The sequence below is a fragment of the Bison bison genome, unplaced genomic scaffold (genome assembly GCF_000754665.1).
Source record: "Bison bison bison isolate TAMUID 2011002044 unplaced genomic scaffold, Bison_UMD1.0 scf7180017864353, whole genome shotgun sequence".
Classification (NCBI taxonomy): Eukaryota; Metazoa; Chordata; class Mammalia; order Artiodactyla; family Bovidae; genus Bison; species Bison bison.
In genome coordinates, this window is record NW_011494925.1 from 2,143,244 (window position 1) to 2,156,746 (window position 13,503).

The window sequence follows — 13,503 nt, forward strand, 5'->3', positions numbered from 1 at the left end:
GAGAGGAACAGTCAGAAGAAACATGTTGCAACCTAAGGACAGAGTCCAGGTTCCCCCTCCAAGGATATACTTAACAGTATCTCTGAGCTGTTTCCCAGATACTAAAACCCCCACCAGGTGGGAGAAATTAACAGCAGGATGCCCCTATGCCTACCAGCATGTCGACTCCAGACTGATTGGAACTGGAAGGTTGATGATGCTGATATTCACTTAACTCCTCACCAGCCCATTAGAACAATGTTCATGAGCTGATCACACCCTTTTTGAATCAAACTCCTCACTTCCCCCTCCAGGTCAGGACACATTTTGAAGGCATTAGCCTGCTGTGGCCCCCTTGCCTGGCAAAGCAGTAAAGCTGTTCACCTACTTCACCCAAAGCTCTCTGTCTCCGAGACTTAAATGAGTATCTGGGTTTGTGTGTGCGTTAGTCACTCAGTCCTGTCTGACTCTTTGTGATCCCATGCACTATAGCACACCAGGTTCCTCTGTCCATGAAATTCTCCAGGCAAGAATACTGCAGTGGGCTGCAATTTTCTTCTCCAAAGAGTCTGAGTTTGCCTTCATTCTCAGGGGCTCATTCTTCTGGCTCTGACTTGTATCTGAGATAAGGGTTTATTTTGTGCATTCAGACTCCATAGCTTCCCCACTTTGCATCTTAATTACCTTCTCAAATTGTACATGGCTGGATGGGCTCACAGAACACATTACCACCCCACTCCTCTTAATCACTCCCTGCCTCAATTCTGCCTTCACACAGCCTCCTGATGTGAATAATGGCACCTCCTCAGCTCCAGGCTAAAGTTTTAGGGTCATATTTGGATCCTCTCTGCCCTGATGCCCTCAGCAAACTGTCCTGTAGGTCTGCCAGCTCTCTCTCAGCTCCAGTAATGTCTCCACTGGTATGACGGAATCATCTTTCACTGATGGTCTCCTACATGGATCCATGGGGACAGCGAACAGAGAAGCCTTAGTCATTTAAGTGTAAATCAGGTGGAGGTTCAGTTCAGTTCAGTCACTCAGTCATGTCCGACTCTTTGAGACCCCATGGACTGCAGTATGCCATGCTTCCCTGTCCATTACCAAACCCCAGAGCTTACTCAAACACATGTCCATAGAGTCAGTGATGCCATCCAACCATCTCATCCTCTGTTGTCCTCTTCTCTTCCTGCCTTCAATCTTTCCCAGCATCAGGGTCTTTTCCAATGAGTGGGTTCTTTGCATTAGGTAGTCAAAGTATTGGAGTTTCAGCTTCAGCATCAGTCCTTCCAATGAATATTCAGGACTGATTTCCTTTAGGATGAACTAGATTGATCTCCTTGCAGTCCAAGGGACTCTCAAGAGTCTTCTCCAACACCACAGTTCAAAAGCATCAATTCTTCGGCGCTCAGCTTTCTTTATAGTCCAAATCTCACATCCATACATGACTACTGGAAAAACCATAGCTTTGACTAGATGGACCTTTGTTGGCAAAGTAATGTCTCTGCTTTTTAATATGCTGTCTAGGTAGGTTATAGCTTTTCTTCCAAGGAGCAAGTGTCTTTTAATTTCATGGCTGCAGTCACCATCTCCAGTGATTTTGGAACCCAAAACAATGAAGTCTGTCATTGTTTCCATTGTTTCCCCATCTATTTGCCATGAATTGATGGGACCAGATGCCATGACCTTAGTTTTCTGGATGTTGAGTTTTAAGCCAACTTTTTCACTCTCCTCTTTAATGTTCATCAAGAGGCTCTTTAGTTCTTCTTCACTTTCTGCCATAAGGGTGGTATCATCTGCACATCTGAGGTTATTGACATTTCTCCCAGCAATCTTGATTCCAGCTTGTGCTTCTTCCAGCCTGGCATTTCTCATGATGTACTCTGCATAAAAGTTAAATAAGCAGGGTGACAATATACAGCCTTGACGTACTCCTTTCCTGATTTGGAACCAGTCTGTTGTTTCATGTCCAGTTCTAACTGTTGCTTCTTGACCTGCATACAGATTTCTCAGGAGGCCAGTCAGGTGGCCTGGTATTCCCATCTCTTTCAGAATTTTCCACAGTTTGTTGTGATCCACACAGTCAAAGGCTTTGGCATAATCAATAAAGCAGAAGTAGATGTTTTTCTGGAACTCTCTTGCTTTTTTGATGATCCAGCGAATATTGGCAATTTGATCTCTGCTTCCTCTTCCTTTTCTAAATCCAGCTTTAAAATCTGGAAGTTCACGGTTCATGTATTGTTGAAGCCTGGCTTAGAGAATTTTGAGCATTACTTGGCTAGCATGTGAGATGAGTCCAATTGTGCGGTCATTTGAGCATTCTTTGGCATGGCCTTCCTTTGAGATTGGAATGAAAACTGCCCTTTTCCAGTCCTGTGGCCACTGCTGAGTTTTCCAAATTTGCTGGCATATTGAGAGCAGCACTTTCACAGCATCATTTTTTGGGATTTGAAATAGCTCAACTCGAATTCTATCACCTCCTCTAGGCACAGTATGAAAAAGCAAAAAGGTATGACACTGAAAGATGAACTCCCCAGTTTGGTAGGTGCCCAATATGATACTGGATATCAGTGGAGAAGTAACTCCAGAAAGAATGAAGAGATGGAGCCAAAGCAAAAACAACACCCAGTTATGGATGTGATGGGTGATGGAAGTACAGTCTGATGCTGTAAAGAGCAATACTGCATAGGAACCTAGAATGTTACAGCCATGAATCAAGGCAAGTGGTCAAACAGGAGATGGCAAGAGTGGACGATGACATTTCAGGAAATCAGTGATCTGAAATGGACGGGAATGGGTGAATCTAACTCAGATGACCATTGTATCTATTACTGTGGGCAGGAATCCCTTAGAAGAAGTGGTGTAGCCATCACAGTAAACAAAAGAGTCCAAAATGCAGTACTTGGATGCAATCTCAAAAATGACAGTATGATCTCTGTTCATTTCCATAGCAAATCATTCAGTATCACAGTAATCTAAGTCTATGCCCTGACCAGTAATGCTGAAGAAGCTGAAGTTGAATGGTTTTATGAAAACCTACAAGACCTTCTAGAACTAACACCCCAAAAGATCACCTTTTCATCATAGGGGACTGGAATGCAAAAGTAGGAAGTCAAGAGCTCCCTGGAGTAACAGGCAAATTTGGCCTTGAAGTACAGAATGAAGCAGGGCAAAGCCTAACAGAGTTTTGCCAAGAGAACACACTGGTCATAGCAAACACCCTCTTCCAACAACACAAGAGAAGACTCTGCACATGGACATCACCAGATGGTCAACACCGAAATCAGACTGATTATATTCTTTGCAGCCAAAGATGGAGAAGCTCTATACAGTCAGCAAAAACAAGACCAGAGCTGACTGTGGCTCAGATCATGAACTCCTTATTGCCAAATTCAGACTTAAATTGAAGAAACTAAGGAAAACCACTAGACCATTCAGGTATGACCTAAATAAAATTCCTTACGATGATACAGTGGAAGTGAGAAATAGATTTAAGGGCCTAGATCTGATAGGCAGAGTGCCTGAAGAACTATGGACAGAGGTTCATGACACTGTACAGAAGGCAGTGATCAAGACCATCCCCAAGAAAAGAAATGCAAAATAGTTGTCTGACAAGGCCTTACAAATAGCTGAGTAAAGAAGAGAAGCTAAAGGCAAAGGAGAAAAGGAAAGATACACCCATTTGAATGCAGAGTTTCAAAGACTAGCAAGGAGAGATAAGAAAGCCTTCCTCAGGGTTCAATGCAAAGAAATAGAGGAAAACAATAGAATGGGAAAGACTAGAGATCTCTTCAAGAAAATTAGAGATACCAAGGGAACATTTCTTGCAAAGATGGGCACAATAAAGGACAGAAATGGTATGGACCTAACAGAAGCAGAAGATATTAAGGAGAGGTGGCAAGAATACACAGAACTATACAAAAATAATCTTCATGACACAGATAATCATGATGGTGTGATCACTCACCTAGAGCCAGACATTCTGGAATGCGAAGTCAAGTGGGCCTTAGGAAACATCACTCCCTTTTAAAACACTCCAAAACCTTCCCAGTAAAGTGAGATCAAATCCCAAACTCCTTAGCACCAACTGTGTGTTTTGGGGTTTCTTCTGGCACATGGATGCGTGCTCAGTCTCTAAACTGTCTCTGACTCTTTGGTACCCCATGGATGGTAGCCTGCCAGGCTCCTCTGTCCATAGGATTTCTAGACAAGAATATTGGAGTGGGTTGACATTTCCTCCTCCAGGGAATCTTCCCAACTGATGGAATGAACCCGTGTCTCCTGCATTGCAGGCAGATTCTTTCCTACTGAGCCACCTGGGAAGCTCCTTTTCCTTACCCAAGGTCTTACCCAGCTTCTCCCTGAGCTCCAGGGTTGCCCAAACCACCCAGGGCACTCATGTCCACATAGTTCTCCAGCACGTTACCTCATATTGTGTTTTTCCACAATTCTTATTAGGGTTTATCTTTTTAAATTAACTCACTTGCACATCATTAGCTTCCTTTTATAAGAACGAGAAGCAAGGGACTTGTTCTCCTCACTGCCTTATCACTGGGGCTCAGAACAACAGGTTCTATATTGTAGGTCCTTAAATACTTGCTAACTAGATATCAGAACAAAACTCCTTTAAGTAGTAAAATGGATATGAAGTACCATCTTCTCATTAAATTCTAACAATGCTCTTAATTTCTAAGGAATAGCTAAATTTTTCTTATGCATTCGATGGAAGAAAATGTCTAAAACATCAGAGATCCCAATTATGAGTAAGCATCTGAGTCAGCATTCAGGACTCAAAAACTGTATTAAAAAATGTATAACTTGCTGCTAAGTATGATTTTTAATGGTGAGATCAGAATTATAGAAAAAGAAAAGGTAATACAGGCACACACACACACACACACACACACATATACATACAGCCATTAGAACTGCCTCCTGAAACAAACGTTTTGTGTTTCCCAAAATGAATGGAATAATTTCCCTGCCACCATACTTTAAACATGAAACGTATCTTGGGCTATGCCATTAGAGGAAATGCCATTTTACTTGAAAAATGCTGACTAGATTTGAGGCCAGAAATAGATTTGTGCATCGTCTCTTCATCTCTTTTATCATCTTCATATTTTTTTCTGAAAAATCAATATCTGCTTCCAAAACTCTATGTTCCAATGTGACTTAGTTATCAGTCAAGATATCCAGTATTTTTATTAAGCTATAGCTTAATCTTTTCTTTTCTAATACAAGAAGTTCTATCCACAATCTAATCCCACTCACATTTATTAGATCTCCAAATGTTTCCTCTAAAATTGCATATTCCTACAGTTCTAAGAAATATGCTATTACAAATAGAGAAGCATCTTCATGAGAATATTATAATGCATGTATAGAGACCACTTCCTTCCTCACAGAGGGCACTGACCACTTCATGATTTATCCATCCCATCTGATGCCAAGAAATCATTACACAGTTTTATACTGCGATTATGTCTGCATTGGGTCAAGTACCTGATGATTTATGCATTGTGTGCAATTAGATATCGCTCTAGTTACAATAATTAGGATATTATATTTCTCTGGGGTCTGCACTCTGATTATTATTAGGACTTGGGGGTGGGGACCAGGGCTTGTTTTCATAGGTGATGAACACATGTCTGCAACAGTTGTTCGTATAGACTCAGCATTCTGTTCGGAGGAGGCAATGGCACCCCACTCCAGTACTCTTGCCTGGAAAATTCCATGGATGGAGGAGCCTGGTGGGCTATAGTCCATGGGGTCGTTAAGAGTCGGACATGACTGAGCGACTTCACTTTCACTTTTCACTTTCATGCACTGGAGAAGGAAATGGCAACCCACTCCAGTGTTCTTGCCTGGAGAATCCCAGGGACAGGGGAGCCTGGTGGGCTGCCGTCTATGGGGTCGCACAGAGTCGGACATGACTGAAGCGACTTAGCAGCAGCAGCAGAAGCAGCAGCATTCTGTTAAAGACATTATTGCATATTTGGTTTCATTATTGAACATGACAACTCCCCAAAGGAGGACTTTCAGTGTTGTTGTTGTTTAGTCACTCAATCACAACTGACTCTTTGCCAATCCTTGGATGGTAGCCTGCCAGGCTCCCCTGTCCATGGGATTTCCCAGGCAAAAATTGGAGTAGGTTGCCATTTCCTTCTCCAGGAGATCTTCCTGACTTAGGGACGGAACCTAAGTCTCCTGTGTCTCCTACATTGGCAAGCAGGTTTTTACCACTGAGCATCCAGGGAAGTCCAGAACTTGGAGTAATTAAGAATTAAAGCCAAGCATCATTGGAGACCATAGCCTCAGGCTTGCAATTCTGTTAATTCAAAGACTAATGAATTACTGGGTTACTGGTCTTAATCTTTTAAAAATACACAAACTCACCACAGTGATGACTAAAGATCTCTATCAGGACAACGTCAATTTACACTTAATCTACCTCATAATTGGTCATTTGCTCCCTCTAGCACTTACAATTTTCTTTCCTTGATGAAATATATACAGACTATAATGCCGACAAAGGTCCATCTAGTCAAAGGTACGGTTTTTCCAGTAGTCATGTATGGATGTGAGAGTTGAACCATAAAGAAAGCTGAGTGCCAAAGAAATGATGCTTTTGAATTGTGCTGTTGGAGAAGACTATTGAGAGTCCCCATCAAACCAGTCCATCCTAAAAGAAACCAGTCCTGAATATTCACTGGAAGGACTGATGCTGAAGCTGAAACTCCAATACCTTGGCCACCTGATGCGAAGAACGGACTCATTGGAAAAGACCCTGATGCTGGGAAAGATTGAAGGCAGAAGGAGAAGGGGACAACAGAGGATGAGATGGTTAGATGGCATCACTGACTCTATGGACATGAATTTGAACAAGCCCTGGGATTTGGTGATGGACAGGGAAGCCTGGTGTGCTGTAGTCCAAGAGGTCGCAAAGAGTCAGACATGACTGAATGACTGTATGGAATTGAACTGATAATGATTTTTGATCTCAGCACATGACCCAAACTTGTAAATGTGTTTGGCCTAGACTTTCCTAGAGGGAAAACTAAATATTACAGTTTTGATTAGATTACTATCAAAATTTTTTGGTGTATTTTTCCAGAGTGTTACTGAGCTCTGTGCACTTTTATAGTAATAATCAAAGTACAGTCGACACACTTTTTTTTTCATTTTAGGATCCATTAAATTTAGCTTATTGAGGTGATATGGTAATTTACTTGTGCATTACAAAACGGAGAATTTGTACTACCTAGGACAGAATGCAGACTGGGTACAAGCAGCAGCTGGCAGGCCAAACCATGTTCTAGACAAGACAGGATAGGGTAATAAAACTGAACAGTGAAATAATCACCGATTACCATGACAAGAGTAAGGATCCTACTAGTATAAACAAAAGCTGAAGGGGGAGGAAAAAAAAAACAAAACTATACAAGAAGAGAATTTGGTTTCTTAGAATGCAGGGTTTAAGTGGATGATATACTGAGGTACATGAGGAAGTATGTGGTGGGAGGAACAGAGTTCCAGATACAAGGGAATGCTTGCTGAAATGAGTCACACATTTGAATTTTGAATGAGTGCGGCTGCACCTTGAGAGGAGCAACCCTCTTACTCATCTTTGTGCCACCAGTGCCTGGTGCTTCTGTGTTTACTGAAGGAACAACACAACGAATGGAGGAACAGGAAGAAGTACCCTTGTCAAGGACTAGAACCTTCAAACTTCTTTCAAAAGGGAATAAAGGTTATTATCAATATTTGTAGTGTATACTCAGACCAACCAGGTTATCCAGTGCACTTCTATATACCAATAACAAACTATCCAAAAGGGAAATTAAGAAAACAATCCCATCTACAATTACATCAAAATGAAGAAGATAACATAGGAATGAATTTAAAGCAAGGAGATGAAAGACATGTACTTAACACATTGGTGAAGGAAGTCTCCCTTTTGATGATCAAAATCAACTAAGGATCTTATTTATATCTTCAAAATAACTTCTACCATATAATGTACTTTAGTTAAAAAATCATATCTCAAGCTACTCAGGTTCTGCCTATCTCAAGGGGAGAAAGGTTGTAAGACTCCAATACTTTGACCACCTGATGCAAAGAGTCAACTCATTGGAAAAGACCCTGATGCTGGGAAAGGCTGAAGGCAGGAGGAGAAGGGGATGGCAGAAGAGGAGATGGTTGGATGGCATCACTGATTCAATGGACATGAGTTTCAGCAAACTCCATGAGATGGCTAAGGACAGGGAAGTCTGGCATGCTGCAGTCCATGGGGTCGCAAAGAGTCAGACACAACTTACTGACTGAACAACAACAAATATTGAGAGGTGGAAATATTTTGGATCATCTCAGAATTCTGCCTTCCACAGAACCTTTCAACTCAACTCCTCATTGAAATTAAAAGTTACTATATATATATATATATATATAGTTTATTTTACAATAAAGAAATATATATATTGATATATATATTATTGAAATTATATATATCAATATATATATTGATATATATATTGAAAAATATATATATCAATATATATAATTTCAATATATATATAGTTCAATATATATATATTGAATCTCAATATATATATTGAATCTAAACCTGTAGTTTAGATTCTATCTTCTTTTGCCATAAAATGATATGAAACTAAATATATAATCTCATTTTAGCAAAGTATTCCCACATCCTTAAAGTGAACAATTTTCTTTTCATCTCTTTTTAGTTGCATGTCTGTTTTTATCAGAAATACGCTGCACAGTAATCAAGCATTAAGTGATTGAGATTTTATTGTGGTCTAAATAAGAGTAGAAGAGCAGTTGAATGTGGAGCTTGAAAAGTCACCATGAGGTAGTTAGTACTCAGGGTATTCTTTCATTTCAGTTGCTGCAAATTCTTGAAACACAGAAAAAGACCGGCTCAGAAAGTCTGACTTGTGACTCATGGTGAAGAGGTACACTTCACTAATGTCTCCATTATGCATATCAAATACTTAACCATACAGTTCTATCATAATTGATCACGCATTTTCATATATAAGTATGCTCCAAGTTGAAATTATACCAATTCTAATCAATTTTTTAAAAATCTGAATGATTATTCAGAGCAAGACAATGTCTTTATATAAAGTGATGCAAATGTGTAAAACTCTATCCTTACAGGCAATCTGAAATTGAGTTACCAAAATAAAGTATAACACACTTTCAATATCACTGTAAGAATTATTCGAAGTGTTCTATGTTTATGTCAAGTTGGATTCATTCTTCTTTATCCTCAATTGTGTTTCTAATCTGATTTTTTCCTCCTATTTGTTGATTTTTGACCCAAGAAAGCAAATGAGTCACAATGGTTAATATATTTTCTTCTTCATTTCAGAATACATTTAAATTTAAATTAGTCATCTTTCTTAGAGAACACCATCCAAGGTTATTAATAATATATTAAAATTTGAGATCTTTTTGGGTACCTATATGTGCTTTCATCTCCGTTAGATGGACTGTTTGAGAGGACTGAGATTGTGAGTAATCTGCATACAAAATGCCAGTATTAAAAAGACTATAATCAAGTAAGACAGTGCCTCTTTGGTGATAATACTATTTTTTTTTCCTCTAGTTGCTAGGTTTCAAAGTTGCTCTGTGGGGTAAAGTCTGGATACTATTCCTCTGAAGCCAGTGTCTTTGAGCAGCAGCCAGCAGCAGTGTGATACTATTAATCAAGGCAGCCATCTCAGGTAGAGCTGAGAAAAGGCTGAGTTGAACAGTCAGAAAGACAGTGCGGGCAGGAGTATGCTATTTATGGGAGTGATCCAGTGAAGACATCACATTATTCCTCAGGACACAGTTGAAGGTAAATACTTCTCCATTCAGTGATCTTATAGTCCCCCCATTATGCTAGACGATGTTTGTTGTTGCTGCAAATGCTGGCATTTAACCCAGACTTTTAAAATGCCTCTAATGTGCATGGGAAACCTCAACATCTGATGACTCACAGTAAGAATTTCTGTACCTCTCTTACACACTCATCCTTTGTCTTTTCTGTGATTTATTCAGACACAATGGACATGAGTTTGAGCAAACCCTGAAAGATAGTGAAGGACAGGGAAGCCCAGTGTGCTGCAGTCCATGGGGTTGCATAGAGTTGAACACAATTTAGCAACTGAACAAAAACAACGAACAACAACAGATTCAAATGCAAAAATAAAAATGATTTGAAAATACATTCCCACTGGCATCCATTAGTTCCTGGGTTCATATTTCGAGAACAGAAGCCCCTTGTCATGATTCTACTTCAGTCTGATGTTTATGGTAATGGACGATGCTGTACAATGTATGATTACAGAATGTAACCATGAAACATAAGTGTAAGATGCATTAAGTAAGACAGAAGAATGAAAATTCAGTTTGTAAAGCAAGTAAAACTATGCTGACAAATATGTGTCATGAGTGATGCATAAGTGCAATCTGCTTTTAACATCATTATCATCTTTAGAAAGTGGGAGCTTTGCTTATTCCTTAAAGATGACAAAGGTATCCATGGAGACCTGCCAAGATCAGGATTCAGGTCTTACATTCTCGCTTCAGTGCCGTTAACAAATCATTGAGCATGGGGTTGAGGGTATTCAGGGGAAGTCAGTTAACCTTCCCTGGGTCTTTTCTTTTTCTGTTTGAATTCATAAAGTGTTTGGGATTGAAATACATGACTTCTTATCTAACCTCTTCTTATCTAAGCTCTTATCTAACCTCTAAAATATCTTAGAGCCCTAAAAAAGACATTTTGACAGACATTAGAATATTATTGAATATGCCCTAAAGCACCTCTCAACACTGAACTGGGGATACCATCTAAGAAATGTGTGAACTAAGAAAAATATCAAGGTGCTTTCTCACTATTAGAGTAAGCAAGGGCTGGTCACTGGTTCACATCTCTAATCTTTACTGCATATGTGTGTGCTGTGCTCACTCGTGCCCTATTCTTTGTGGCCCCATGGACTGTAGCCCCCCAGGCTCCTCTGTCCGTGGGATTCTCCAAGCAAGAATACTGGGGTGGGTTGCTATTTGCTTCTTCAGGGCATCTTCCTGACCCTGGGATTGAACCTGCGTCTTTTACATCTCCAGCATTGGCAGGCGGGTTCTTTACCTCTAGTACCATCTGGGAAGCACGATACATACACAGTATGATACAATCCCATCATTCTTTAAATAAGTAGAACTTTAAAGACTCACAGATCTCCACCTTTGAATTGAAAGGCGCTTCGTCTTCCCTCCCCCCTGTCCAGCCTAGACACTTCCCCTACACCATTCACATCTGATGAGAACCCATTTCTCATATATTTTCCATGGAAGTTCATTCAATGTTGTAATATCACACTTTCTATGAGCTAGACACTTTTCCCTGAATCACAGTCAAATGGCTTCATATAATTAATTTAACATTAATCTTACTTCTCAGACATTAATCCATACCACCACTCCCCCAAGTTTAAGGTAGTTGTCACATTTTGGACAAAAGAAATCTCTAGGATAGGGATACCTTCTCCTTTAGCCTGTCCCCCTGACTCTAAATGCTTCTGCATCTGGATCAGCCGCTCCTAGCTAATTACTCTGCTCTCATTAATAACACTCAGAAAATAACAGGCTGTGCAATTTGCATTTTGACCACTGCAGCTTCCTGTGAGAGTATCTCCTCTGAGCTGCTTATTGCACATCTGTTAACACAAGCTAAGACTGCATTAGATATTGTTGTCAATTATTTTTAAAAAGTATTGGCTTCTATTGAGGTTAAATGAAATAAAATCTTAGGAAATCCTGAAGTCTGGGTTCCTTTGCTTGACATATGAAATGTAAGAAGACATTTTGTAATTTATCCTTACTAAATTATAGTGCAGTTTTGATAAAAATTGCATATTTTGTAATATTTTAATGACTTTATTATATCATTTAATGCATTAACTAGACCTGCCATATATGTTAAACTAGAAAGAAGTTCTTAGTCTATAATTATCCAAGGCTGATAAAAATATTGAATAAGGTATAATCTGATCCTCACCAAAAGCACAATCGATTGGATTTAGAAGAGTACTCATTGATGAAAACACCACATGTGCTATCTTCTAGCCTGAATTGATTTAAATTCTAAGCAAAAAAATGAGGGTTTTTTCCTCCAGATATCTTGCTAAAATAAAGATGTGCTACCTCTAACATTTTGATCAGTTCCTGAAAGGAAGACCAAGATAACAACTTGCTGTTTAAATTTGCAACAATCCAGGATGGGAGACTTAATCTGTGATGGTATCAAGATTCAGAAAGACTGAGGGACATTCCCTCCTTCTGGTGCCATAGAATTCTCCAACTGGGTAAGTAGAGAGCAATTTAAAGCCAAAACCATCCATTCATAGTGCAAAGCAATCATCTGGTACATTTAACATTTTTGGATTAAAAAAAAAAGATAGTGGCTGCTGCAGCTAACTTTGAGAAATCCTTGACATTTCAAAAACATTTTGTCTTTTTTTTTTCTTATGTACAGTTTCAAATGACAAGGTACTGATTCCATAAAGCCGAATTTCTTGGGGTTATTTTTCATTTGCATACATTTATCAAGCATAAATTACTCAGGGTTTCTGAAGAACATTCCAAATATATGTCTATTCATATGACTCATTACTTGTAAGAACATGATTTTCTAAAATTGCTGTGCTTTTGCCCATAACTCTGGGTATCATCCATTGTGCCATTTAAACTATTTTCTGGAACTTTTTCTGTTTACTCTCTTCCCAATCAATTCTTCCTCTTCATCTAGTTCACCTGGAACTCTTCAGTCACAGACCTATTTAAAATCAATGGGACTGCAAGAGAAGCTTACTAAAGAGAACCTACCAAATATTTTTACAAAGATTTTTAAGATTTAAACTCAAACATCATTGGAAACTGCTGCCTCCGTTCCCTGGCTTCCTAAGATCTAACCCAAAGACAAATAGAATTAATCATACCCCAGTTTAGCAGTGTGAAATGTCTTAAGTAAGGCTACAGTGAATATGCTGATAACTGTGTTGCTGTGTTAGTCCCTAAGTCCTGTCTGACTCTGTGCGACCCCATGGATTTTAGCCCACCAGGCTCCACTGTCCATGGGATACTCCAGGCAAGAGGACTGGAGTGGGTTGCCATTTCCTACTCCAGGGAATCTACCTAACCCAGGGATCCAACCCGGGTTTCCTGCATTGCAAGCAGAGTCTTTACCATCTAAGTCACCAGGGAAGCCCTGCATATGCTGATGTAAGTAATCAAAAGGCCATATGTAACTCTCCTGTTTCTGGATCAAAGAGAAGGAAAGGGAATCTAAGCGGTTTGAACAACTTATTAAGGCTCAAGCTGCATGAAGGAAACACCAGTCACAGTGCATGAGATCTGCACCCTCCGACCCACTGGAAGGCCGAGCAGCGAAGAGCGGAGACACTTACGTTCTTGGAAGGACGTGAAGAGCATCTGGAAGCGGCTGTTGCGGCTGCCCTC

General features: G+C 39.8%; 1 protein-coding gene across 1 annotated transcript in view; it reads right to left on the reverse strand.

The window, feature by feature from the left end:
- The window catches only part of NETO1 (neuropilin (NRP) and tolloid (TLL)-like 1), a 100,354-nt gene that overhangs the window by 17,710 nt on the left and 69,141 nt on the right, over positions 1 to 13,503 (reverse strand). Inside the window, exon 9 of the mRNA XM_010855051.1 lies at positions 13,452 to 13,503. Coding sequence (XP_010853353.1) covers positions 13,452 to 13,503 — 52 coding nt within the window. The remainder of the gene's footprint in view (positions 1 to 13,451) is intronic.